Here is a 26619-nt window from a genome sequence, read left to right on the forward strand (position 1 = left end):
GACAGACAGATCGATAGAGACAGAGAGACCGACAGAGATGACCGATTGACACAGACAGACAGACAGACAGACAGACAGACAGACCGATAGATACAGACAGACAGACCAATAGAGACAGACAGACAGACCAATAGAGACAGACAGATCGATAGAGACAGACAGACCGACAGAGACGACCGACTGACACAGACAGACAGACTGACTGACTGACTGACTGACCGATAGAGACAGACTGACCGACAGAGACAGACAGACAGACCGACACAGACAGACAGACAGACCGACACAGACAGACAGACAGACTGACTGACTGACTGACTGACTGACTGACCGATAGAGACAGACTGACCGACAGAGACAGACAGACAGACCGACAGAGACAGACAGACAGACCGACAGAGACAGACAGACACAGACAGACCGACCAACAGAGACAGACTGACCGACAGAGATAGACCGACAGAGACAGACAGACAGACAGACAGACAGACAGACAGACAGACCGACCGACAGACCGACCGACGGAGACATACCGACGGACAGACAGACCGACAGACAGACTGACTGACTGACTGACTGACCGACAGACAGACAGACAGACAGACAGACTGACAAACCGACCGACGGAGACATGCCGACGGACAGACGGACGGACAGACAGACTGACTGACCGACAGACCGACAGACAGACAGACAGACAGAGACAGACAGACTGACAAACCGACCGACGGAGACATACCGACGGACAGACAGACCGACAGACAGAGACGGACAGACAGAGACGAACGGACCAACAGACGGACGGACCGACAGAGACAGACTGACTGACCGACAGACAGACAGACAGACAGACAGACAGACAGACAGACAGACTGACAGAGACAGACAGACTGACAACCGACCGACAGAGAAGACCGACAGAGACATACAGACAGACAGAGACGGACAGACAGAGACGAACGGACCAACAGACGGACGGACCGACAGAGACAGATCTCATTTGTTTCTCCAGACACCGTCCTGATCCAGCTTGGATGATTTATATCAGGGGTGTCAAACTCATTTTGCCACGGGAGGCGCATTCAGTCTTCAACGAACTCCGGATGGCCGTACTCAAAATTGGTTATATTTTCTACCTCTTCCCCCCTTTTTCCTCTCTTCACCCTACTGATGTTACATTTGCAAACCCCTTGGTTAACATAGAGATTCTGGGAACATCAGAAAGTGTGGGGGGGAAATTAACTATATTCTGGTAATCCGACCAATTGAACATATGCGGTGGTACTTAATGAATATGATGTCAGTTCGGTTGTCATCTGAGACATTCTCATCAATGATAAGATGACATAAACTCTACAGTGTAAAGTCTACACATCAGAGTTATCGGATTCACATGGAATTGTTGTTCAATTTAAATGTTTGAATATAAAATTATTGGTGAAGAGATTAAATGTAATTTTAGCTTCCAAATGAGAGATTTGGGTTTTCATAAGTTTAGGGCTCTGCTCAATCAGTGGCCCGCCCCTGTGAAGAGACACGGGTTATAAAACTTTTCAAACACGCCCTTCTCGCTCCACTATATAAAGCCTTGACGGCAATATAACCATCTGTTCCGAGGATGTGAGGACGACGGTCCGATGTCAGAATGGTTAAGATATTAACTACAGAACGAAGCCAACATCAGTGTGAGCTTTGGTTGCGAATGGTATGAACTTTGAACTCTTATTCACTACAGAAGTGATACCTCCTAGCCGTTGAGTTAGCAACAGCAGCTGCAAACGAGGGTTAGGAAGGAACAGACAGAGTATCCCGTCTATCACACACCGACGTTACTACAACGTATCCAATTGACCACCAGAGACATTCTTCAAAGGACAAAGGACTCGGTTTGGCAACACGGCCTTCCATCTACCACCAACCTACCGAAGCGCAGCTCAGAGTAAATATTTATTGCATTTTCCTTTTTCAAATGGGCGGTAATTTAGAATGCATAAGATACTGTATTTACGATAGCACAGCTTCTTCCTTTGTTACTCAGTCTTCCCGCTCTTTCACTGAAACCAGACCCTTTTCTTTTGTGTAACAAGCTGTCATATCAGTTCCGCCCGCTAGGGACGTTTTCCTTTATGACGTAATTTGTAATCAATTTATGATTAATTATGTGTATGTGTAATTCTGTGTGATTACTTTGGTATTTAGTAAATAAATAATTAAACCCAATTTTGTATTGCTGATTCAACTTGTTAGCCAGGGTTCGTGAAGATAACCAAGAATTTACAACTTTCAGATGAGACTGAATTAAGGTGACGATTAATATTGACTGCTATTGATGTAAAATATTACTAGGTCTTTAAGAGTTTATTCGGAAGATAACAGCTCTATAAATATTATTTTGTGGTGCCCGACTCTCTATTTAATTACATTTACATGATTAGCTCGATCAGGTCATATTAATTACAGAGAAATTATTTTATAGAATAGCATGTCATATCACTTAATAATAACCAAAGACACGACAACAGTTTACATTTGGTTTTAGTCATTTTAAAGTATATTTTTTTAATCAAACGGATTCGACACCTCTGATTTAGATAGTCGGTTTAACATCACCCAGTGTTAAATCCTGTAGAGCCAGGGATTAGGTCACTCAGACCATCATCCATGTCCCTCTGTGCTCCTGCTCTATGTCATCACCTCTCAGCAATGCACAGCCAGTCTTATCACCCCACCCCAGCTTCAACCTGGACCCACCTTTCCCCAATCCTCTGGCTCTCCTCCCTCTCCCTTTCTCTCCTCTCATTTTCTCTCTTACCCTTAGTCCGACACAAGGTCTTGGGCATTAGTGTTGTTTACCACTGGCAGGGTGTCTCTGCACTCTGTTCCCTGGAAAAGCAGATTACGACAGCAAAAGCCGTTTCACGAGGAGATCATGGGATTTCTCAGTTAGTGAAAAAGTGGATGGAGTGGGGGGAAGATTTAGGGAGGGGGGAGAGAGCCTAAAGGCTCTACCCAGCCAAAACATTTTGTGATGTTTTTGTTCGTTTTGGACTTCTGTAAATGTGTTTTTCTGATGCTCGGGCACACGTACATTTTTCTAGAGGCAAGCCGATGTCAGTAGCTGAAGTCTACTTCCCTCAGTGATTGGTCAACAGTCGGGATTCTTCAATGAAGTCTTTGTTGTCATTCAACAAGAGACAACTCTTTTTCATGCACATTTTTTAATTGAGTTAGATGTAAAATTGCTTGACTAAGATCTCCTCTGAAAAAACTGCAAAATTAATGACAGATTTCTTGAGTTATCGGACTATTCTGAGGAATACAGTGTCTCAAAATGGACAAACACTATTGCTGCTTTTTTTTCCCTTTCCAAGCTGTCTTTTAAGGGAGTATGCAAGCACACTCGTTCGGGTTTGGCGCCTTAAGGGTTAAATACCCCCCCCCAACCCCACCGCTTCCTTTTCCTCTCTCTATCCTGAGGGTCATATTCCCTCCTGCCTAGATCTCTGGAGCAGTTATTTGTCATCTCCCCCTGCCTCCTCTACTCTCTCTCTCTCTCTGTCTCTCGCTCTCTCTCTCTCTCTCTCTCTCTCTGTCTCTCTCTCCACACAGACCCCTTTCTCCCTCTCTCTTATCAGCTGACTTTAACTGACCAGATACCATCTGACGATGCCTGGTAACGACCTCTATCCCCTTATCTCCCCCTGCGTCTCCATAGCAACCCTCACATGGTGCTGAACATTGACCTGGCACCCACCATCCTGGACATCGCTGGCATGGACGTCCCTCCTGACATGGACGGCAAGTCCATCCTCAAGCTGCTGGACATAGAGAGACCAGTCAACAGGTGGGATATGGAGCCAAAAGGGAAACATCCTGCCCATGGATATTTTATGGCACGCTCATATAATATGTGTATTCTGTGTGTTGGCAGGCCATTGATTTATATTATTATGAGTCGTACATTGGCACAGGCCACTGACAGGTCTGAGTTCCCTCAGGGATCCTGCTGTACTCTGGTAAAATCACTGCAAAAGAGCCAAATCTAACACCTGAGTTTTCCTCAAAACTGTGGACCTGGCCTGGCATGCCAGGTTACCATGGCATCCGTTGAGATTACATCCACATCCCAGCGACACCTTTACCTCCTGCCCAGCTTGGATATTGCTTTCGTTAATGAAAAAAAATCTAAGAAAACATGAAATAATCCTTCTCCATTCTTCCAAGATGTGTCAACGGGGACCTGTGGTAATAACTACAGGAGCGAGTGAGTGTGTGTGTGTGTGTGTGTGTGTGTGCGTGTGTGTGTGTGTGTGTGTGTGTGTGTGTGTGTGTGTGTGTGTGTGTGTGTGTGTGTGTGTGTGTGTGTGTGTGTGTGTGTGTGTGTGTGTGTGTTTGTGTGTGTGTGTTTGTGTGTGTGTGTGTTGAGGGATTCTCTATTCCCTCTTCCAGCTTTGCAGCTGCAATCAGGGAGAGATGGACTCGCCAGCCTGTGAAATTGTCTGGCAGACAGAGGAGGCTGGGAGGCTAGCTGGCTGGTCTGATGTGGGGATGGGTTTTTGGAAGAGACGAGGACAAGAGACTGGGTGGGATGGAGGAGAGCAGACCTGTGCTGGGTGTCTGCCTGGTCACTACTGCTGGCTGTGATGCCAATACCCCTGACAGAGATGAGAAAGAGATGGAGACCGAGAGAAAAGGCAATGAAAGAAGAGAGATGGAGACCGAGAGAAAAGGCAATGAAAGAAGAGAGATGGAGAAAGAAAGGGCAAGGGAGAAGGAGAGATTGAGACGGAAAGGGTGAGGGAGGGAGAAGGAAAGGGCGAGGGAGGGAGAGGGAGGGAGAAGGAAAGGGCGAGGGAGGGAGAGGGAGGGAGCAGTGCGGGGGTCGATGGATCGATAACTCATATCTGAACACCCGGCCAGGAGAAGGTCAAAGCACCCGGACAAGAGACCAATTTATTCCACACACTTTCTTTTACTTTCTTCTACATTCGATCACTCTTTTCCCCCCACCCCTTTCCTAAAGAACACCTGAAGTGTGGTGTCAATAGATTTCCATTTGAGATAATTTGACCCAGGGCTGGTTTTGATCTCCCTTCCAACCTGTTGCCTTTGGTAATCACTGGAGGCTTCTGCTCTACAGACTGAAGGAATTCTAATTTCCTCAAGCGTTACATTGCGTTCTGAATGTAGAACCTGGTCAATGAAGGAGATGGGCGATCAATTTGTCCTTTTCTCTCATGATTCTCAGGTTCCAGGTGAACAAGAAGGGGAAGGTGTGGCGAGACTCATTCCTGGTGGAGAGAGGGTGAGTCACGAGTAATAATGTCACTGTTTTGAATAACCATACTGCAGTTTATTTTTAATGTCTCTGTGTACCAATTAAGTAATGTGGTTACATCCATCTGAGTGTGTAATAGGGTATGGAGTAGGAAAGACTCAATGCCTCATTATTTCATGAGTTTCTTGCCTTTAATATTACCCTACTGATACTTGATATCAAACCAAATCAGGCAAAGCTGTGGTTTACAGAATAGTGTCATGACTAATTAGCATCTTGGACCATCCAGTAACAACCTAGTGAATATACACCTAAAGAATATGAATGCAACATGCAACAATTTCAAAGATTTAACTGAGTTCCAGTTCATATAACAAAATCTGTCAATGTAAATAAATGCATTAGGCCCTAATCTATGGATTTCACTGGGAATACAGATATGCATCTGTTGGTCACAGATACCTTAAAAAAAAGGTAGGGGCTTGGGTCAGAAAACCAGTCAGTGTCTGGTGTGACCACCATTTGCCTCATGCAGCATGACACATCTCCTTCGCATAGAGTTGATCAGTCTGTGGAATGTTGTCCCACTCCTCTTCAATGGCTGTGCGAAGTTGCTGGATATATGCAGGCCATGGAAGAACTGTAACATGTTCAGCTTCCAGGAATTGTGTACAGATCCTTGCGACATGGGTCTGTGCTTTATCATGCTGAAACATGAGGTGATGGCGGCGGATGAATGGCACGACAATGGGCCTCGGGATCTTGTCATGGTATCTCTGTGCATTCAAATTGCCATCGATAAAATGTAATTGTGTTTCGTTGTCAGTACCTTATGCCTGCCTATACCATAAACCCACCGCCACATAGGGCACTCTGTTCACAACGTTGACATGAGCAACCTGCTCGCCCACACTATGCCATACACGCTGAAACCGGGATTCATCCGTGAAGAGCACACAAATCCAGCGTGCCTGAAGCCATCGTAGGAGAGCACTGAAGTTGGTTACGACGCTGAACTGAGGTCAGGTCAAGACCCTGGTGAGGACGGCAGGCACGTAGATGAGCTTCCCTGAGATGGTTTCTGATAGTTTGTGCAGAAATTCTTCAGTTGTCCAAACCCACAGTTTCATCAGCTGTCCGGGTGGCTGGTCTCAGACGATCCCGCAGGTGAAGAAGCTGGATGTGGAGGTCCTGGCTGGCGTGGTTACACTTGGTCTGCGGTTGTGAGGCTGGTTGGACGTACAGTGCATTCAGAAAGTATTCAGAACATTTGACTTTGTCCACATTTTGTTACGTTACAGCTTTATTCTGAAATGGATTCCATTGTTTTTTCCCTCATGGGCTTCTTCACTTTTGGCCACTTTCTGCGTTGAAACTGCCTGATGCAGAAGCGACAATAAGACAGACTGTTACCCAGCCCATTCAAGCAGAGGAAAATAAGCCCTCAACCCTCTCCCAACCTCAATCAGAAGCAGTGCAGAGACAGTCAAGCATACATACAGTGTAACCCCCAGGTTAGAAAAGTGCCCAGTCCCCCAACCCAGCTGTCATGCAAAGATGCAGAGGAAAGCAAGAGAAACTGCACACAACACCAAAAAACACCCTCGCCCCACACGTACAGTGCATTTGGAAAGTATTCAGACCCCTTGACTTTTCCCACTTCTTTTTACATTTCAGCCATTCTAAAATTGATTAAATATTATTTTTTTCCTCATCAATATACATACACACAATACCCCATAATGACAAAGCAAAAACAGGTTTTTGGAAATGTATAAAATAAAAAAAACTGAAAATATCACATTTACATAAGTATTCAGACCCTTTACTCAGTACTTTGTTTAAGCACCTTTGGCAGCGATTACAGCCTCGAGTCTTATTGGGTATGATGCTACAAGTTTGGCACACCCGTATTTGGGGAGTTTCTCCCATTCTTCTGTGCAGATCCTCTCAAGCTCTGTCAGGTTGGATGGGGAGCATCGCTGCACGGCTATTTAAAGGTCTCTCCAAAGATGTTAGATCGGGTTCAAGTCCGGGCTCTGGCTGGGTCACTCAAGGACATTCAGAGACTTGTCCCAAAGCCACTCCTGCATTGTCTTAGCTGTGTGTTTAGGGTCGTTCTCCAGTTGGAAGGGGAACCTCCAGTCTGAGGTCCTAAGTGCTCTGGAGCAGGTTTTCATCAAGGATCTCTGTACTTTGCTCAGTTCATCTTTTCCTCAATCCTGACTAGAGTCCCAGTCCCTGCCTCTGAAAAACATCCCCACAGCACGATGCTGCCACCACCATGCTTCACCATCGGGATGATGCCAGGTTTCCTCCAAACGTGATGCTTGGCATTCAGGCCAAAGAGTTCAACCTTGGTTTAATCAGACCAGAGAATATTGTTTCTTATGGTCTGAGAGTCTTTAGGTGCCTTTTGGAAAACTCTAAGAGGGCTGTCATATCTTTTACTGAGGAGTGGGTTCAGTCTGGCCCCTCTACCATAAAGGCCTGATTGGTCGAGTGCTGCAGAGATGGTTGACCTTCTGGAAGGTTCTCCCATCTCCACAGAGGAACTCTGGAGCTCTGTTAGTGTGACCATCAGGTTCTTGGTCACCTCCCTGTCCAAGGCCCTTCTCTCCCAATTGCTTGTTTGGCCGGGCGGCCTGCTCTAGGAAGAGTCTTGGTGGTTCCAAACTTCTTCCATTTAAGAATGATGGAGGCCACTGTGTTCTTGGGGACCTTCAATGCTGTATAAATGTTTTGGTACCCTTCCACAGATCTGTGCCTCGACACAATCCTGTCTCGGAGCTCGACGGACACTTCCTTTGACCTCATGACTTAGTTTTTGCTCTGACATGAACTGTGATGAAATTAACATTAAAATTAAATGAACATTAGAAATTAAATGAACATTAGAAATGAACATTAAATTATCTGGCAACGAAAGAATTAGATATATTCTGAACAATAAATTATCAACATTTGATCAAATCTGGCAGCCTTTCCTCTCCTACTTGGACGAGTCGGCGCTGTGAATTTGTACTTATTTTACGCACTCTCAAGAGAGAAATATGTTTTTTGTGCGTATGGAATTTCTGCTGTCTTTTATATTTCAGCTCATGAACATGGGACCAACACTTTACATGTTGCATTTATATTTTTGTTCAGAACAGTTCCATAACTGTGTGTGTGTGTGTGTGTTATCACAGGAAGCTGCTTCACATACGTGATGCGCCTCCAGGGAAGGATGTGGCCCAGGAGGAGAACTTCCTGCCTAAGTACCAGCGGGTCAAGGACTTGTGTCAGAGAGCAGAGTACCAGACACCCTGCCAACAGCTGGGACAGGTAGGCAGCAGACACACACACACATTATATGATCACACTTGAATTAACAGTCAAATTCCCAGTAACACACACACTCAGACTCACAGATGCACAAGCATAACACTCTAGACGGAAGACACTTAAGACATATGAAGACGCTTGACAGTTGACACAGTGCCTTCGGAAAGTATTCAGACCCCTTGACTTTTTCCATATTTTGTATTAAATATATGAAAAATCCTCATCAATCTACACTCAATACCCCATAATGACAAAGTGAAAACTTGTTTTTAGAAATGTTTGCAAATGTATTAAAGATTAAAAACAGAAATACCTTATTTACATAAGTATTCAGATCCTTTGCTATGAGACTCGAAATTGAGCTCAGGTGTGTTCTATTTCCATTGATCATCCTTGAGATGTTTCTACAACTTGATTGGAGTCCACTTGTGGTAAATTCAATTGATTGGACATTATTTGAAAAGGCACACGCCTGTCTATATAAGGTCCCACAGTTGACAGTGCATGTCAGAGCAAAAACCAAGCCAAGAGGTTGAAGGAATTGTCCTCAGAGCTCCGAGACAGGATTGTGTCAAGGCACAGATCTGGGACAGGGTGCCAAAACATTTCTGCAGCATTGAAGGTCCCCAAGAACACAGTTGCCTCCATCATTCTTAAATGGAAGAAGTTTGGAGCCATCAAGGCTCTTCCGAGAGCTGGCCGCCCATTCCAAACTAAGCAATCAGGGGGAAAAGGGCCTTGGTCAGGGAGGTCACTCTGAAGAAGCTCCAGAGTTCCTCTGTGGAGATTGGAGAACCTTCCAGAAGGACAACCATCTCTGCAGCACCACCAATCAGGCCTTTATGGTAGAGTGGCCAGACGGAAGCCACTCCTCAGTAAAAGGAACATGCCAGCCCGCTTGGAGTTTGCCAAATAAGCACCTAAAGGACTCTCTAAACATGAGAAACAAGATTCTCTGGTCTGATGAAACCAAGATTGAACTCGTTGGCCTGAATGCCAAGCTTCACGTTTGGAAGAAACCTGGCACCGTCCCTACGGTGAAGCATAGTGGTGACAGCATCATGCTGTGGGGATGTTTTTAAGCGGCAGGGACTGGGAGACTAGTCAGGATCGAGGGAAAGAAGAACGGCGCAAAGTACTGAGAGATCCTTGATGAAACCTGCTCCAGAGCGCTCAGGATCTCAGACTGGGGCAAAGGTTCACCTTCCAACAGGACAACAACCTTAATTAAGCACACAGCCAAGATAACGTAGGAGTGGCTTCGGAACAAGTCTCTGAATGTCCTTGAGTGACCCAGCCACAGCCCAGACACAACCCGATTTGAACATCTCTGGAGAGACCTGAAAATAGCTGTACAGCTACGCTCCCCATCCAACCTGACAGAGCTTGAGAGGATCTGCAGAGAAGAATGGGAGAAAGATTGATGAGCGATTTACAAAATATTTTTTATCCATTTTAGAATAAAGCTGTAATGAAACAACATGTGGACAAAGTCAAGGGGTCTGAATACTTTCCGACTAAGTCACTTCCAATCATCCATCTCTTCTTGGCATTCCACCTCCATTAGTATCAGTTAATTGGTATGTCTGAGATTCTACTTAAAATGGCTCTGTATCCTCTTGATCACCTGCTGGTGTAGAGAGATAGTGAGCTGCTGGGTTTTGTTATTTTGGAGAGGTATAGGGAAGGAGTGGAGTATATACCCTGCAGGTTGGTTTCTCAGTGGGTGTAGACAGGATAGACAGGTGCTTTTGTCACTCTCTGTCCCCAATGACAGACAGACAGGAGGACCAACCTTTGAAACTGAAGAGCTGTGTTTCAGGTGATTAGGCTTTGAGTCAGGTCTGTTGCCATAGCTATGCCCCCCAGGCCACACACACATGAACCCCCCCCCCCCCCCCCCCCCCCCCCACCTCGCTAATGACAGACAGTGGGGGAGTGTGTGTGACAGTTCTTTAGCTGTCAGATCAAACACACCTGCAATTTCAAGCTCTTAGATCTATCTTAACAACGTTGACCATTGAACAGTAGTTCCCGAGGCGTCTCTGTATCCAACCTATCAATCTCCCCCACTCTCACTTCTTTTTGTTCCTGTCTCTCCTGAAGTAGAAAGTCCTTTCTCACTGTCAGCGGCTCTCTTATTCTCTCTTGGATCCTGTTGGATTTCCTCTTTTGACACGTCTACTCCTTTTCCCCATCTGACATCGAATATGTTAATTAGAAAGCTCTCTCTGTAATTTCACAAGTAACCACTGACAGAGAAAGTGTCAACAGACTCTGTATCATAATTAGATGGAGACGGAGCTGCAGCAGCCCTGCTTGGTCCTCTGTCTGTGTACACCACTGTACTGTAGCTGCCTGTTCATTATGACAGAATGGGACGGTGTGGAAGCAGAGATGAGAAGGGGAAGAGACGAGGATCTTGTCACATGCAGGTCCTCTCCTCTCTGCCGTGCCATGGTTTGTCATCATCACCTGTTAACTGCAGTTGAAACAACATCACAGACGGGGGAATGGACGTTAATTAGAGGCTACTTAGCGTCGCTTTTTTCCACCTGCAAGTCATTTCACCTCGTAAAGCACGGTGTGTGTGTGTAAAGACACACTATAGGTTTCTCTCAGTGTTATCTTATGTCCCCCTCTCCTCTATCTCCCTGCAGAAGTGGCAGTGTTTGGAGGATGCCACAGGGAAGCTGAGGCTGTATAAGTGCAAGGGCATGGCCAGCATGTCGGCAGCCCGGAAGGATGGCCCTGCCAACATCAAGTCCAAGTACTACACCCAGCACAAGGCGGAGAGCAACACAGAGCATGATGGCTGTAACTGTGACCAGCACCCCAGCTTCAGACTCAGCACCTTGAAGAAGAAGAAGCTGCTCTCCAAGAAGAGTAAGTGGAGTGGAAAGAATGGGTTTCTCTCGCACTCATAAACAAACACTCTTGTCACACACACAAAATTCTGCTTTACAAAATGTTCCTCACTCACTCAACCTTGCATGAACGCAGTCTCACTTCTTGTCACGGATGTGGAATGTGGGCGTCACGTTGTGGAGACAATAATACCTTCACCCACAGTCATTATTGAAAGGTTTTGTAACTTTGTGGGCGACCCGGACAAATTCACATAAAAATGTAATCTGTCATTCTACTTGAAAGCAAGTCTGATAAGTGGTCTGTTCTATGTTCCCTATTTCTATGGTTAAGTTGAGCTTTTGCATCTTTTTACTTTCTGTTTTGCACACCAGCTTCAAACAGCAAAAAATACAATGCGTGTTTAGTTATTAATACATAGTGTATATAGTTCAATTGTCAAGCCCTGACCTTAGAGAGCCTTTTTATTTCTCTATTTGGTTAGGTCAGGGTGTGATTAGGGTGGGCATTCTATGTTTTTTATTTCTTTGTTTTTGGCCGAGTGTGGTTCCCAATCAGAGGCAGCTCTCTATCGTTGTCTCTGATTGGGAATCATACTTAGGCAGCCTTTTTTCCCCACCTGTGTTTTGTGGGTGGTTATTTTCAGTTTAGCATCTGTTTACCTGACAGAACTGTTCGCTTTCGTTTTGTTACTTTGTTCGAGTGTTTCTTTGATCAATAAAATCATGAACACTTTCCACACTGCGCTTTGGTCCACTCATTCCGACGAGAGCCATTACAGAACTACCCACCAAAGAAGGACCAAGCAGCGTGGTCAAAAGGACGAGTGGACATGGGAGGAGATCTTAGACGGGAAAGGACCCTGGGCGCAGGCTGAAGAGTATCGCTGTCCGAAGGAGGAGATGGAGGCAGCTAAAGCGGAACCGTGACATTACCAGGAGTTGGCTCAACGAAGTAAGCACGAGAGGCAGCCCCAAAACCTTTTTTTTTGGGGGGGGGGGGGGGGGGGGGGTCACACGGGGTGATTGGCGGAGTCAGGGTTCAGACCTGAGCCAACTCCCCGTGTTTACCGTGGGGAGTGAGTGACTGGTCAAGAACTGTGTTATCCGGTTCTGCGCAACATGCCCTCGGTGAGCAGCCACAGCCCAGTGCGCTCTCTGCAAGCTCCCCGCAGTTGCCGTGCTAGAGTGGGCATTCAGCCGAGCCGGGCTATGGGGGGTATCCATTTAGGACGAGTTGTGCCAGCTCTGCGCTCCAGACCTTCGGTGTGCCTCCACGGTCCGTTGCCAGCTCTCCACACTCACCGAGCTAGATTGGGTATCCAGCCAGGACGTGTTGTGGCAGCTCCACTCACTAGGCTGCCAGTACGTCTCCTCAGTCCGGTGAGACCTGTTCCAGCTCCATGTATGAAGCCTCCAGTGATGATCCATGGCCCGAAGCCTCCAGTGATGATCCATGGCACGAAGCCTCCAGTGATGATCCATGGCACGAAGCCTCCAGTGATGATCCATGGCACTGAAGCCTCCAGTGATGATCCATGGCACTGAAGCCTCCAGTGATGATCCATGGCCCGAAGCCTCCAGTGATGATCCATGGCACGAAGCCTCCAGTGATGATCCATGGCACTGAAGCCTCCAGTGATGATCCATGGCACTGAAGCCTCCAGTGATGATCCATGGCACTGAAGCCTCCAGTGATGATCCATGGCACGAAGCCTCCAGCGTTGATCCGCGGTCCAGAGCCTCCAGTGACGGTCCGCGGTCCAGAGCCTCCAGTGACGGTCTTCAGTCCGGAGCCTCTAGCGACGGTCCCCAGTCCGGAGCCTCCAGTGCCGGTCCCCAGTCCGGAGCCTCCAGCGATGGTCCCCAGCGGAGCCTCTGGCGATGATCGGTGGTCTGGTTCCTCCGGCGATGATCTGTGGCCCGGTTCCTCCAGGGAAGGTCCATGCACCAGGGCCGCCACCTATGCGGAGGGATCTGCGGGCGGAGGGGGGTCTACAACCTGCACCGGAGCCGCCGCCATTAATCGATGCCCACCCGGACCCTCCCCTTTAGTGTCAGGTTTTGCGGCCTGAGTCCGCACCTTTGGGCGGGGGGTACTGTCACGCCCTGACCTTAGAGAGCCTTTTTATTTCTCTATTTGGTTAGGTCAGGGTGTGATTAGGGTGGGCATTCTATTATTTTTTATTTCTTTGTTTTTGGCTGAGTGTGGTTCCCAATCAGAGGCAGCTGTCTATCGTTGTCTCTGATTGGGAATCATACTTAGGCAGCCTTTTTTTCCCACCTGTGTTTTGTGGGTGGTTATTTTCAGTTTAGCATCTGTTTACCTGACAGAACTGTTCGCTTTCGTTTTGTTACTTTGCTCGAGTGTTTCTTTGATCAATAAAATCATGAACACTTTCCATGCTGCACTTTGGTCCACTCATTCCGACGAGAGCCATTACATCAATGATTCTCTATACCCCTCAAATAAAAATCTGGACCTCAAAGCCAGTTCCACTGCTGTTTCATTTCCCCCCTCTAATCAGGAACTGATTTAGACCTGGGACACCAGGTGTGTACAATGAATTATAAGGTAGAGCAGAAAGCCAGCAGGCTCCGGACCTTGTAGGGTAAGATTTGAATACCTCTACTCTACATTATACAAGGCTTGTTTTGTCACATAAACTGAAATTAGGTGAACATGATAGAATTTTGTCAACCAGTAAATGGCGGAGCGATTTCTACATATTTCACCTTTAATGAGTATCATAGGGCCTGATAGGGTTTATATACTGACTGTAGCAATCCCTCCACTATCTCACCCTGCCCTCCTCCTGACAGAGATGAAAGCCATCAAGAGCTACGCCCGTAACCGTTACTCCCGCTCTGTGGAGATGGAGATAGGAGGGGACCTGTATGCTGTAGACTTGGAGGATGGATACCAGCCTGTACCGGCCCCCAGGAACCTCAGCCAGGCTGGGGCCAGGACCCCACGCGACGACACTGAGGACGACTTCAGTGGCATGGGGGTCACTGTCACCGTCACCCCCAGGACTAGCAGCAACAGTCTAGCTATTGTATCTTCTGGAATCAAAGTCACACACAGGTCAGGGAGTGTGTGGATGTTCAATGTGGATGGGTGGGTTTGTTTGTAGTGTGTTAGTACTGCATGTTGAGTGTGTTGTTGTGTTAGTTATTGATTAGGCTAAATGCTCAGTGTGTATCCTGTCCTCAGGTGCTCTATTCTGGCCAATGACACAGTGAAGTGTGATACAGGGATCTATAAGTCCCTGCAGGCCTGGAAGGACCACAAACTCCACATCGATCACGAGGTGAGTATTCTCAGCCACTCACATAACTGATGTTTTATTCCTCAATGCAGTTGATTATCTTCAGTGGTCACAGTGATCATGGTAATCAATAACTGACAATGAAATCGATGACAATTATGGACAGCATCAATGATTGTGTAATTATGAATTAGTTGAATATAGTCTGCTATTGACACACACATACTCAGATTCATAATCCACTGAGGGCAGATGTCGTAATCCACTGAGGGCACAAAACATTAGGAACACCTTCCTAATATTGAGTTGCATCCCTTTTTCCCTGAGTACAGCCTCAATTCGTCGAGGCATGGACTCTACAAGGTGTCAAAAGAGCTCCACAGGGATGCTGGCCCATGTTGACTCCAATGCTTCCCACAGTTGTTTCAAATTGGCTGTATGTCCTTTGGGTGGTGGACCATTCTTGATACACACGGGAAATTGTTGAGTGTGGAAAAACCCAGCAGTGTTGCAGTTCTTGAGACAAACCGGAGGACCTGGCCCGTTCAAAGGCACTTAAATCTTTTGTCTTGCCCATTCACCCTCTGAATGGCGCACATACACAATCCATGGCTCAATTGTCTTACAAATCCTTCTTTAACCAGTCTGCTCCCCTTCAGCTACACTGATTGAAATGGATTTAACAGATGACATCAATAAGGGATCATAGCTTTCACCTGGTCACTCAGTCATGGAAGCAGGTGTACCTACCGTTGTGTAAACTCAGCGCATATGCCATTTAGCTGACACTTTATTCCAAACGATGTACAGTTATGCCTGCATACATTTTACATACCTGTTGTCCCGGTAATCCAACTTCTGGCATTGCAAGCGCCATGCTCTACCAACGGAGCTACAGAAGCCCTCATTGTTGTGATATTCCTCTATCTAATGCCCTGCATCTCTGTTAGATTGAGACCCTGCAAACAAAGATCAAGAACCTAAGAGAGGTTAGGGGTCACCTGAAGAAAGCCCGCCCAGAGGAGTGTGACTGCAACCACTACATGTAAGGACCAAACAACCTCTTAGGAATCCATCGTTTTATTACCAATATCCTTCCACATACTAAATGGCAGCATTAGATGCACTTACAGTGAAGATAACGGCTGTCTGCCAGACTTGAAGAGGTTTACTCCATGCTCATAAAGACTGATTATGTAAATATCTGTCTGTGTTTCAGCTACAAGTCTAAGTACAAGAGTAAGCTCAGGCACAAAGGAGGCAGCATTCACCCATTCAGGTAAGGGGGTGGGTTTGTGTATAAGAAAGGGACATATACTGTTTGTGTGCTTCTGCCTGTGTAGTGATTGCATATCTACAGTGTGTATTTGAATGTGCCACTGTGTGATGTGTGTATTTCTATGTGTGTGTGACGTCATCAGGAAGGGTCAGGATAAGAAGGCGTGGTTACTGAAAGAGCAGAAGAGGAGGAAGAAGATGCGGAAGCTGCTGAAACGTCTAAGGAACAACGACACCTGTAGCATGCCTGGTCTCACCTGCTTCACCCACGACAACCAGCACTGGCAGACCGCCCCCTTCTGGACAAGTAAGAGACTACACACACACACAAACACACATACTCACGCTAGCATTACTGACTATTCTCTGTCTGCAGTGGGTCCGTTCTGTGCCTGCACCAGTGCCAACAACAACACCTACTGGTGTCTGAGGACCATCAACGAGACACACAACTTCCTCTTCTGCGAGTTTGCTACTGGCTTCCTGGAGTACTTTGACCTCAACACGGATCCCTACCAGGTCAGTACTCAATCCTCACCGCAAGCACAAGTAAAGATGCCTTCTACCATTCACTACTGGGGGCAAGTGGTTGAATCAACGTTGTTTCCACGTCATTTCAATAAAATGACGTCGAACCAATGTGGAATAGACATTGAATTGACGTCTGCGCCCAGCGGGTAGCCTGCTGCCCTGTTTCAAGATAGCAAAGTGAAAATCAGCTGTTATATAAGAGACGTTAGACCAGTACGGCCAGTATGAATACCAGTACTATTCATCTCTCTCACCCACCTGTACTCTCTCTCTCTCTCTCTCTCTCTCTCTCTCTCTCTCTCTCTCTCTCTCTCTCTCTCTCTCTCTCTCTCTCTCTCTCTCTCTCTCTCTCTCTCTCTCTCTCTCTCTCTCTCTCTCTCTCTCTCTCTCTCTCCGTGTAGCTGATGAATGCTGTGAATACGCTGGACCGAACCGTCTTAAACCAGCTCCACGTTCAACTCATGGAGCTCCGCAGCTGCAAGGGCCACAAGCAGTGCAACCCCCGTACCCGCAACCTGGAGCTGGGTGAGTTCCTCTCACACACACACTATGCCAGGTTGTTGTGGGTTGTGACTACAGACGAATTATCTCTATTTGGCATCCTCATCCTCATCATCCTCACCACCAGACCCAAGTCATGCCTGGATTTCTGTTCTTGCATTACTTCTCATGTATCAGTTCTTGAACTGCATTTTAAACAGTTACAACCGCTCCCTTCCGAATGTGTTTTGTTGCTTTTAATTAAGGTCAATTCATTTGGAAACGTTGTATTTATTTGAATTTCAGATAACATTTTGGCTTTAAAGGGACTGCTCTTTCTAAAGCGTTTGAAAGCCTCTCTTAACGAGGTCTCTGTGCCTTCATTGATAGGAATCTGTTCCTATATTCTCTAACCACTGCTATTGTCTCTTCTTCAGGAGGCAAAGAGAGAAGCAGCTTTGATGAATACAGGTATCTTTACTCATTGACTTGAACACCAATCAGCACTTAACGATTTATTAGATATTAGTACTATATAAGATTTATATAAATATTCCTGAAGGATAGCACACATACTTGGTCTAGAATACATTGACAAAATACACAACACTTAGAGAGTACATACAGTGCAGTTGGAAAATATTCAGACCCTTCCCTTTTTAAACTTTTTGTGATGTCACAGCCTTATCCTAAAATCGATTAAATAAATAAAACATCTACACACAATACCCCATAATGACAAAGTGAAAACAGGCTTTTAGATTTTTTTTTGCAAATTTATTCAAAATAAAAAACAGAAATAACTTATAAGTATTCAGACCCTTTGGGAGAAGGGCCTTGGTCAGGGAGGTGACCAAGAACCTGATGGTCACTCTGTTCCACTGTGGATATGGGAGAACTTTCCAGAGGGGGCAACCATCTCTGCAGCACTCCACCAATCAGGTCTTTATGGTAGAGTGGCCAGACTGAAGCCACTCTTCAGTAAAAGGCACATGACAGCCCGCTTTGAGTTTGCCAAAAGGCACCTAAAGGACTCTGACCATGAGAAACAAGATTCTCTGGTCTGATGAAACCCTGATGGAACTCTTGGGCCTGAATGCCAAGCATCACGTCTGGAGGAAACCTGGCACCATCCCTACGGTGAAGCATTGTGGTGACGGCATCATGCTGTGGGGATGTTTTTCAGCAGCAGGGACTGGAAAACTAGTCAGGATCAAGGGAAAGATGAACGGAACAAAGTACAGCGAGATCCTTGATGAAAGCACTCAGGACCTCAGGACTGGGGCGAAGGTTCCCATTCCAACAGGACAACGACCCTAAGCATACAGCCACGACAACGCAGGAGTGGCTTCGCGACGAGGCTCTCTGAATGTCCTTGTGTGGCCCAGCCAGAGCCCGTCTCTGGAGAGACCTGAAAATAGCTGTGCAGTGACGCTCCCCATCCAACCAGACCGAGCTTGAGAGGATCTGCATAGAACAATGGGAGAAACTCCCCAAATACAGGTGTGCCAAGATTTTCACTTCATACCTAAGAAGATTTTGAGGCTGTAATCGCTACCAAAGGTGCTTCAACAAAGTACTGAGTAAAGGGTTAAATACTTATGTAAATGTGATATTTCCTTTTTTCTTTTTTAGCAGAACATTCTAAAAACCTGTTTTGTCATTGTGGAGTATTGTGTGTAGATTGAGGGGGGAATTTTTTTGTTAATACATTTTAGAATTAGGCTGTAATGTGGAAAAAGTCAAGGGGTCTGAATACTTTCCAAATGCACTGTACGTGTGGGGCGAGGGTGTTTTTTACTGTTGTGTGCAGTTTCTCTTGCTTTCCTCTGCATCTTTGCATGACAGCTGGGTTGGGGGACTGGGCACTTTTCTAACCTCGGGGTTACACTGTACGTATGCTTGACTGTCTCTGCACTGCTTCTGACTGAGGATGGGAGAGGGTTGAGGGCTTATTTTCCTCTGCTTAAATGGGCTGGGTAACAGTCTGTCTTATTGTCGCTTGTGCATCAGGCAGTTTCAACGCAGAAAGTGGCCAAAAGTGAAGAAGCCCACCTCCAAATCACTGTGAGTTTGGACATCCCATCTGGTCCTCACGATGCCACCAGTCACCTCTAACTGAGCTTTTCTTCCTCTCTTTCCTCTCTTCCTTCTCTGTAGTTTTTTCAACTCTGGGTTCGTCCAGGCTTGCATGCTGATCTCTGCCAGTTCTAGTTTATAACCACGTCTTTCTCACTCTCCTGTCTGTCTGCATGGATGTTCTGACCTGCACAGCTCTGCTCACATCTCACCAGGGCGTCATCCACCCCCACCGCCCAACACATCTGCCTTAATCATTTTATCATCTCTGTCTATTGGTTGACTTTTCTCTGTTATGACGTTTCATATGGTCTCTTATAATGTCTCTTTCTGATACTCTGTGTTTCGCGATTTATCTCTATTGTTGCCTGATATACTAGAGCCTGATGTGAATATCACCGCATCAACCCATTCACGTGGTGCTGACGGGAAGAGATAGAGACATAACAGGTGCCAGAGGTTTACTATGGATGACACTGTTTTTGTCTGTGTGCTTTTGTCTCATCAGAGGACAGATTTGGGAAGGCTGGGAGGGATAGGGTCCATGAGGCCAGAGTGGCCCCACCCGAAGTGCCCACTGTGGGGGGAACGGGAATGGACTGGTCAGAACTTGAACCCTTGTACAGACTTGACGAGCACGCCTACGATCTCAAACTCAACTTCAACGTCAGCCTGGAGGACTGGGACAACTTTTGCGGGACCGTGGACAGGATGTTCACTTTGCTCGGCAACTTCAACCACCAGCCGAATGGGCCCCGCAGCAACGTAATTCCCGGGGAGGGGAGAGGAGGAAGAGACCACGCCCTGGTGTCATCAACGGACCAATCAACCTCAGCCATCTACCTGACCACCCTGGCCACCCCTGCTCTCCTGCTGAGAGAGGCTGGGGCCGAGGTCCTGAGGGAGGCACTGGGGCTGAATGGAGGGCCGCACCGCTCTCCCTCTCCCTCCTCCTCTTCCTCTCCCCTAGTTCCAGCTGAGGAGGGCAGCTCAGACTGGAACCACGCCCCACCTCTTCTCAACCAGCTCACTCTGCATGAGAAGGAAGAGGATGAGGAGAGCAGGGAGAGAGGTGATGAAGAGGAGAAGGAGATGTTGAGGAGGCGGTCGTCCCGGTGGAGACTGAACCATGCTCACTGTGACTGCAGTGACTTTGTTCAGGAGGCTGAGAATGGGTTACCCGTATGACTGCTTGTAAGACCCCTCTCTCTCTGTCTCCCCTCCTCACCCGAGATTTTAGGGACACTGAACCAGCAGAATGCCACCTCTGGCCTGTCCCCCACCCTGACCTCTCATCCTCTTCCTCCTTATGCCACAGCAGCACCTCCAGGCTGATATCGGGATGAGCCTGTCCCTTTAATCCAGACTGTGGCCCTCCGGTGCTCCAGTCATAGCCCAGGCCAGCAGACTGCCCCCTGCTGGCCCCTTCCTGTAATACACCACCACACAACAGACTCCACAAGGAGATCCTCTAGGCTCGAACGCAGCAGCAGTACATGATTATTTTCCTAATGCAGGACTTTGCTTTGGTTTTTGTTTGTGGGGCAGGGAACGAATGGGAGAGGAAAGGAAACTTGATAGATTTTTGATATTCATTGGAATCTTTGAAAAATATTTTGTATTGTGGCCATGTGTACTTTACTTTTAGGTTTTTACTACTAGCTATATTCATTGGCGGTGATTCCATCCCACTGTGCAGCTTCAGTGTATGTGGCACATTGATTTCATGTTTTTTACCCGTGTGTTACTAATCAACATTTAAAAACCCTTAATTCTATTAAATGCAGAGGATCAATTATGAGATTGCAGCGACGCGCGTGCGAGCACACGAACACACTCTTTCAGTTACAGTGCAACCTGCCTTTGAGAATGGCGGCAAACATGCATGAGTGGTGGTTAGGGCTAAAGTGCAGGTAGGAACTGGGAGAGTGCCATCGAAGTGCCAGCTCTTTTCAGTTGGATTATGTTTCTAATGAAAAACAAGAGACTTGATATTTATGCGATTCAAATATTTTTGGGGAACTCATTCTCTTTTGTTCTTTTTTCAATTTCAAAATGAGTGTTTGACATCCAGATGTTGAACAGAATAAGAGTTTTTACTAATCAGATTTCTACAGCTTGGCCTAAATACAGCTTGGTATCCATGGCATTACCTGTTATAAAAAAAACAGTCCAATCAGAGAACATGCATTTGAAGACTGATGTGAATCTAACTTGTCCAGTCTCTTTGGTTAATCTGGGAGTCTTTTTATGAAGTCATCCGTCCAATACTTCATTGACATCATCAAAGGCCTTAGAGAAAGGAAGTGCGCTTGTTTTGCAATCCGGTTTGTCCCAAAGGTGGGCGGGACATAGGTTTGGCAACCCGCTCAGACCTTACAGCAAACCTGGCAGTTTATGTTGCCTAATACCACTTATGGAAACTTAGGACATGCTGGTTTGTAAAACAAGCGCACCCAGTCATGATCAGCTGTAACTTCATGGTCTAAAGACTATGTACACGTTTCCCTTATCATGGATTTTCTGTAGAAATTAAAATAAATGGAAAAATAAATGTATTTAACGAATGTTGCATTCTTTATAACAATATATGGCTGTTACTAGTCCGTTTGTTTTCGCTATACATGGTGCTATTGCGGTCTTAACGTATATATAAAATTGCTGCATGTATTTGAATGTATGTTTTTGCAATTAATGTAAATGTTTAAATATATTTTATAATACACAGAAAACTAAAGGTTTAATTATCTATCAGACACTGCCCTCTCTACTATCTGTGCACTGTTGTTTCACACCTGTAAGTATAGTCTTCTGATATAAAGATCCCCCCCCCCCCCCCCCCTAATTTACCTGGAAACTGAATCTCCCCCCAGTAATGTTGTACCATATTGTATGATGTAAAACAAGTCCCTTCTCCACCCGGAAAAAAAAGAAGCAACACAACTTTTTATTAGCACTTTGAAAGAGGCTACTGTATGTGAAAGAAGGTTTTATCATAACAATGCCTTGTACAGTTAAATAGATTTATCATACATATATTTTTGTTTCCTTCGGTTTACCAGTGAACAGTTGATAGCGGTAACTAGTTTGTGAATAAAGTGTTGAATGCCAAGGTTTCCTCTTCACTTAATCTGGGGTGTGTTTATTTTTCATGTTCATCTCAGTCCTGCCAACTTTGATTGGGAGACTCTGTTACCAATGCGATATATAACAATGTATTTGTTGCACATTCATGCACTGTCTAACATATTTTTCTGGGTTCTGAATAACCACACGTTTGATCTTGTTTCATATTCAGCCAGCAGGGGTCACCGGTTCTTTCCGTTTGGGAAGCCTTAATGACTAGCACATACAGTTTATAATCATGTCAGGATATTTGAAATCGCTTGACAACTGCATTGTTTTATTAGCCTAGTACATAAGCGTTCTTTCACAGACAGGTTACTTGATGACGGACTCCAGTCCGTGGTGTGTTTACTCTGTCTGGGCACTAGATGGGGGTATTGGATCATTTTTGACACAGATCATCAGACAGCAAAATGCAGAGATGACAGTTCAATTACAGTCCTGTAGGGATAAGATTCCACACAACCCAAAGGCATGGTGGAGTTTAGTGGAGGGGAAGGAGGGAGAAACGCCGACCGTCTGACTCACACAGACAGGGCAGGGGTGAGAGGCAGTACTCTGTGCTGTAGTTACGTGGAACTGCACATAGCTGGGAAATCTACTACAACGCACATCTTTTTCCAACTTTTTGCGCATATAATGTGAGGAAAATGGCCGAGACAAGGTAAGCAAGTTACTATTGTACAGTGTATTGTCAATGTATGTTTAGATGAACGAAACTAGACGGATACAATTAAACAAGTTTTTCTTCTGTTGATCCTCGTTACAATGTAGCTGCTATTCACTTCTGCCGATTCATGACTGTCTGCTGTGCAACAGTACAATACCGCTAATAAAACAGGGCTGAAGTAGGCGAATTGACTGGCGATGAAGTTTCAAATTGGTCAAACCTTTATAGCAAAACGTTTTGTATCGGTTTAGCTTTTCGTGCCAGAAATGAAAACGTTCACTGTATTTGCAATTCAAAGGGTATGCTATGAAAATTCATAAGAACCAACATTTGTCAAAGGCAATTCGTTATTACAGCGTAATAATATCATGTAGTCAATGAAACGCACTAAAAGTTGATACAGGACACTAACAGGATATAAAAACGAATGCACTGGGATAAATGTTATGATATTTAAATAATTATATGACTGTTCTGTATCAATATGCATTATTTATTGTTGCTCTTTTTTTCCTAGACAGTATTTTTTTTAACACAACATATGCCTGCCTACCTGTCCTACATCACAGTGCACTCCACTGCTCCTCATGGGTGTGAAAAAGTAGAACCAGGCAAACCATGCCTCTGGGCAACTTCAACGTTCAAACACGGGAACTAAGGTTTTTTACAATGGAATAGGTCTAATGGGTTAGTCTGGGGGAAACATGCCTGATCTTGACCGGTTGCATATCCGTGAACAGATGCTGAACGCTACAGGAGAGGGCTGGTTTGTTACAGGACCTTATCCTTCCCTCTGGTAGTGTCAGGCAATCGGCCAGTCAGTCACCCCCCATCTTGACTGCCAGGTGCCATCCTTAAAGGTCCAATGCAGACCTTTTTATCTCAATATCAAATCATTTCTGGGTAACAATTAATCACCTTACTGTGATTGTTTTCTGTTAAAATGGTCAAAAAGAAAATGATTTCTTAGAAAAGAGCAATTTCTCAAGCAATCATTTTTCAAGTACTGTAGCTAGGTTTCCATCCAATTGGCAACAGATCTTCATGTGAATACTATCTAGTAGAGGTCGACCGATTAATCGGAATGGCCAATTAATTAGGGCCGATTTCAAGTTTTCATAACAATCGGAAATCGGTATTTTTAAAATGTATTTTTTACACCGTTATTTAATCTTTATTTAACTAGGCAAGTCAGTTAAATACACATTATTATTTTCAATGACGGCCTAGGAACAGTGGGTTACCTACCTCGTTCAGGGGCAGAATGACAGATTTTCACCTTGTCAGCTCGGGGGATCCAATCTTGCAACCTCACAGTTAACTCGTCCAACGCAATAATGACCTGCCTCTCTCTCGTTGCACTCCACAAGGAGACTGCCTGTTATGCGAATGCAGTAAGCCAAGGTAAGTTGCTAGCTAGCATTTAACTTATCTTCTAAAAACAATCAATCAATCATAATCACTAGTTAACTACACATGGTTGATGATATTACTAGATATTATCTAGCGTGTCCTGCGTTGCATATAATCTGACTGAGCATACAAGCATACAAGTATCTAAGTATCTGACTGAGCGGTGGTAGGCAGAAGCAGGCGCGTAAACATTCATTCAAACAGCACTTTCTTTGCGTTTGGCCAGCAGCTCTTCGTTGTGGGTCAAGCATTGCGCAGTTTATGACTTCAAGCCTATCAACTCCCGAGATGAGGCTGGTGTAACCGAAGTGAAATGGCTGGCTAGTTAGCACGCGCTAATAGCGTTTCAAACGTCACTCGCTCTGAGCCTTGGAGTGTTTGTTCCCCTTGCTCTGCATGTGTAACGCTGCTTCAACGGTGGCTGTTGTCGTTTTGTTCCCTGGTTTGATCCCAGGTAGGGGTGAGGAGAGGGATGGAAGTTATACTGTTACACTGGCAATACTAAAGTGCCTATAAGAACATCCAATAGTCAAAGGTTAATGAAATACAAATGGTATAGAGGGAAATAGAGGGAAATAGTCCTATAATTCCTATAATAACTACAACCTAAAACTTCTTACCTGGGAATATTGAAGACTCATGTTAAAAGGAACCACCAGCTTTCATATGTTCTCATGTTCTGAGCAAGGAACTTAAACGTTAGCTTTCTTCATGGCACATATTGCACTTTTACTTTCTTCTCCAACACTTTGTTTTTGCATTATTTAAACCAAATTGAACATGTTTCATTATTTATTTGAGGCTAAATTGATTTTATTGATATATTATATTAAGTTAAAATAAGTGTTCATTCAGTATTGTTGTAATTGTCATTATTACAAATAATACAATTAAAAAATTGGCCGATTAATAGGTATCGGCTTTTTTGGTCCTCCAATAATCGGTATCGGTATCTGCGTTGAAAAACCATAATCGGTCGACCTCTACTCCCTAGTATCCGCATTAAGAAAATATGCACATTTGCCCACCTGTGGTGTGTTCCCACCAAATGGACTTCTTGCTGATAAAAATCAGTGTGTCATGTCATAGTGCACACAAAATGTACTTTTCGATTGTACCGAATACAAATCTAAAGTTCAATATGTTTCCATCACATTTTCAACAATACTGATAGTTTTGTCACAACTACTATTGCGTTAGCAAATGTTCCTACTCTGGTCTTAGAAGGTGGTCGACAGCTCGCAGATAGGCCTACAGTAGGTAGGCTGTGCAGGTATAGTCTACACATGATGAGATGATTATGGATAAGAGCGAGAATTGTTTTATTTGTCAAACACAGTCAAGCATCGATCATAATGTCACCAGAATAAGACCCCCATTATTTATTGGAAAGGAGCATCAAGATCACAGTGCACTTTCATCATAACTTACTTCATCTGTAGCCTAATAAACTGCATGGTTTCCCTAGTCGTAGTGGGAGGACCACACACCATATCATCTTGTGACTCCAAGTTTACTTTGATAGGATGGTTATTATATCAATACAATACACACAATACCACATAATGACAAAGCGAAAACAGAAATACCTTATTTACATAAGTATTCAGACCCTTTGCCATTAGTCTCAATTGAGCTCAGGTGCAGCCTGTTTCCATTGATCATCCTTGAGATGTTTCTACAACTTGATTGGAGTCCACCTGTGGTAAATTCAATTGATTGGACCTGATTTGGAAAGGCACACACCTGTCCATACAAGGTCTCACAGTTGACAGTGCACGTCAGAGCAAAAACCAAGCCATGAGGTTGAAGGAATTGTCCTCAGAGCTCAGATACAGGATTGTGTCGAGGCACAAATCTGGGGCAGGGTACCAAACATTTTTTGCTGCATTGAAGGTCCCCAAAACACAGTGGCCTCTATCATTCTTAAGTGGAGGAAGTGTGGAACCACCAAGACTCTTACTAGAGCTGGCCGCACGGCCAAACACCGCAATCGGTGGAGAATGGCCATGGTCAGGGAGGTGACCTAGAACCCGATGGTCACTCTGACAGAGCTCCAGAGTTCTCTGTGGAGATGGGAGAACCTTCCAGAAGGACAACCATCTCTGCAGCACTCCACCAATCAAGCCTTTATGGTAGAGTGGCCAGACGGAGGCCACTCCTCAGTAAAAGGCACGACAGACCGCTTGGAGTTTGCCAAAAAGGCACCTAAAGGACTCTCAGACCATGAGAAACAAGATTCTCTGGTCTGATGAAACCAATATTGAACTCTTTGCCTGAATGCCAAGCGTCACGTCT

General features: G+C 45.4%; 2 protein-coding genes across 8 annotated transcripts in view; both read left to right on the forward strand.

The window, feature by feature from the left end:
- The window catches only part of LOC139416505 (extracellular sulfatase Sulf-2-like), a 181714-nt gene extending 159477 nt beyond the window's left edge, over positions 1-22237 (forward strand). For 4 of the 7 annotated variants that reach the window (XM_071165180.1, XM_071165182.1, XM_071165181.1 and 1 more), the window contains 14 exons: positions 3716-3844; positions 5249-5305; positions 8470-8605; positions 11266-11491; positions 14296-14560; positions 14690-14786; positions 15695-15789; positions 15964-16023; positions 16166-16329; positions 16399-16541; positions 16955-17078; positions 17471-17504; positions 19047-19100; positions 19621-22237. In XM_071165180.1, the coding sequence (XP_071021281.1) occupies positions 3716-3844; positions 5249-5305; positions 8470-8605; positions 11266-11491; positions 14296-14560; positions 14690-14786; positions 15695-15789; positions 15964-16023; positions 16166-16329; positions 16399-16541; positions 16955-17078; positions 17471-17504; positions 19047-19100; positions 19621-19651 (1615 nt within the window). In that variant the 3' untranslated portion in view covers positions 19652-22237. The remainder of the gene's footprint in view (positions 1-3715; positions 3845-5248; positions 5306-8469; positions 8606-11265; positions 11492-14295; positions 14561-14689; positions 14787-15694; positions 15790-15963; positions 16024-16165; positions 16330-16398; positions 16542-16954; positions 17079-17470; positions 17505-19046; positions 19101-19620) is intronic. The other 3 variants (XM_071165184.1, XM_071165186.1, XM_071165185.1) reach the window with 1 other exon arrangement.
- Positions 22238-22697: 460 nt separating this feature from the next.
- The window catches only part of LOC139416506 (Rho GTPase activating protein 46b), a 92348-nt gene continuing 88426 nt past the window's right edge, over positions 22698-26619 (forward strand). Inside the window, exon 1 of the mRNA XM_071165187.1 lies at positions 22698-22902. Coding sequence (XP_071021288.1) covers positions 22889-22902 — 14 coding nt within the window. The 5' untranslated portion in view covers positions 22698-22888. The remainder of the gene's footprint in view (positions 22903-26619) is intronic.

Source organism: Oncorhynchus clarkii, chromosome 9 (genome assembly GCF_045791955.1).
Source record: "Oncorhynchus clarkii lewisi isolate Uvic-CL-2024 chromosome 9, UVic_Ocla_1.0, whole genome shotgun sequence".
Classification (NCBI taxonomy): domain Eukaryota; kingdom Metazoa; phylum Chordata; class Actinopteri; order Salmoniformes; family Salmonidae; genus Oncorhynchus; species Oncorhynchus clarkii.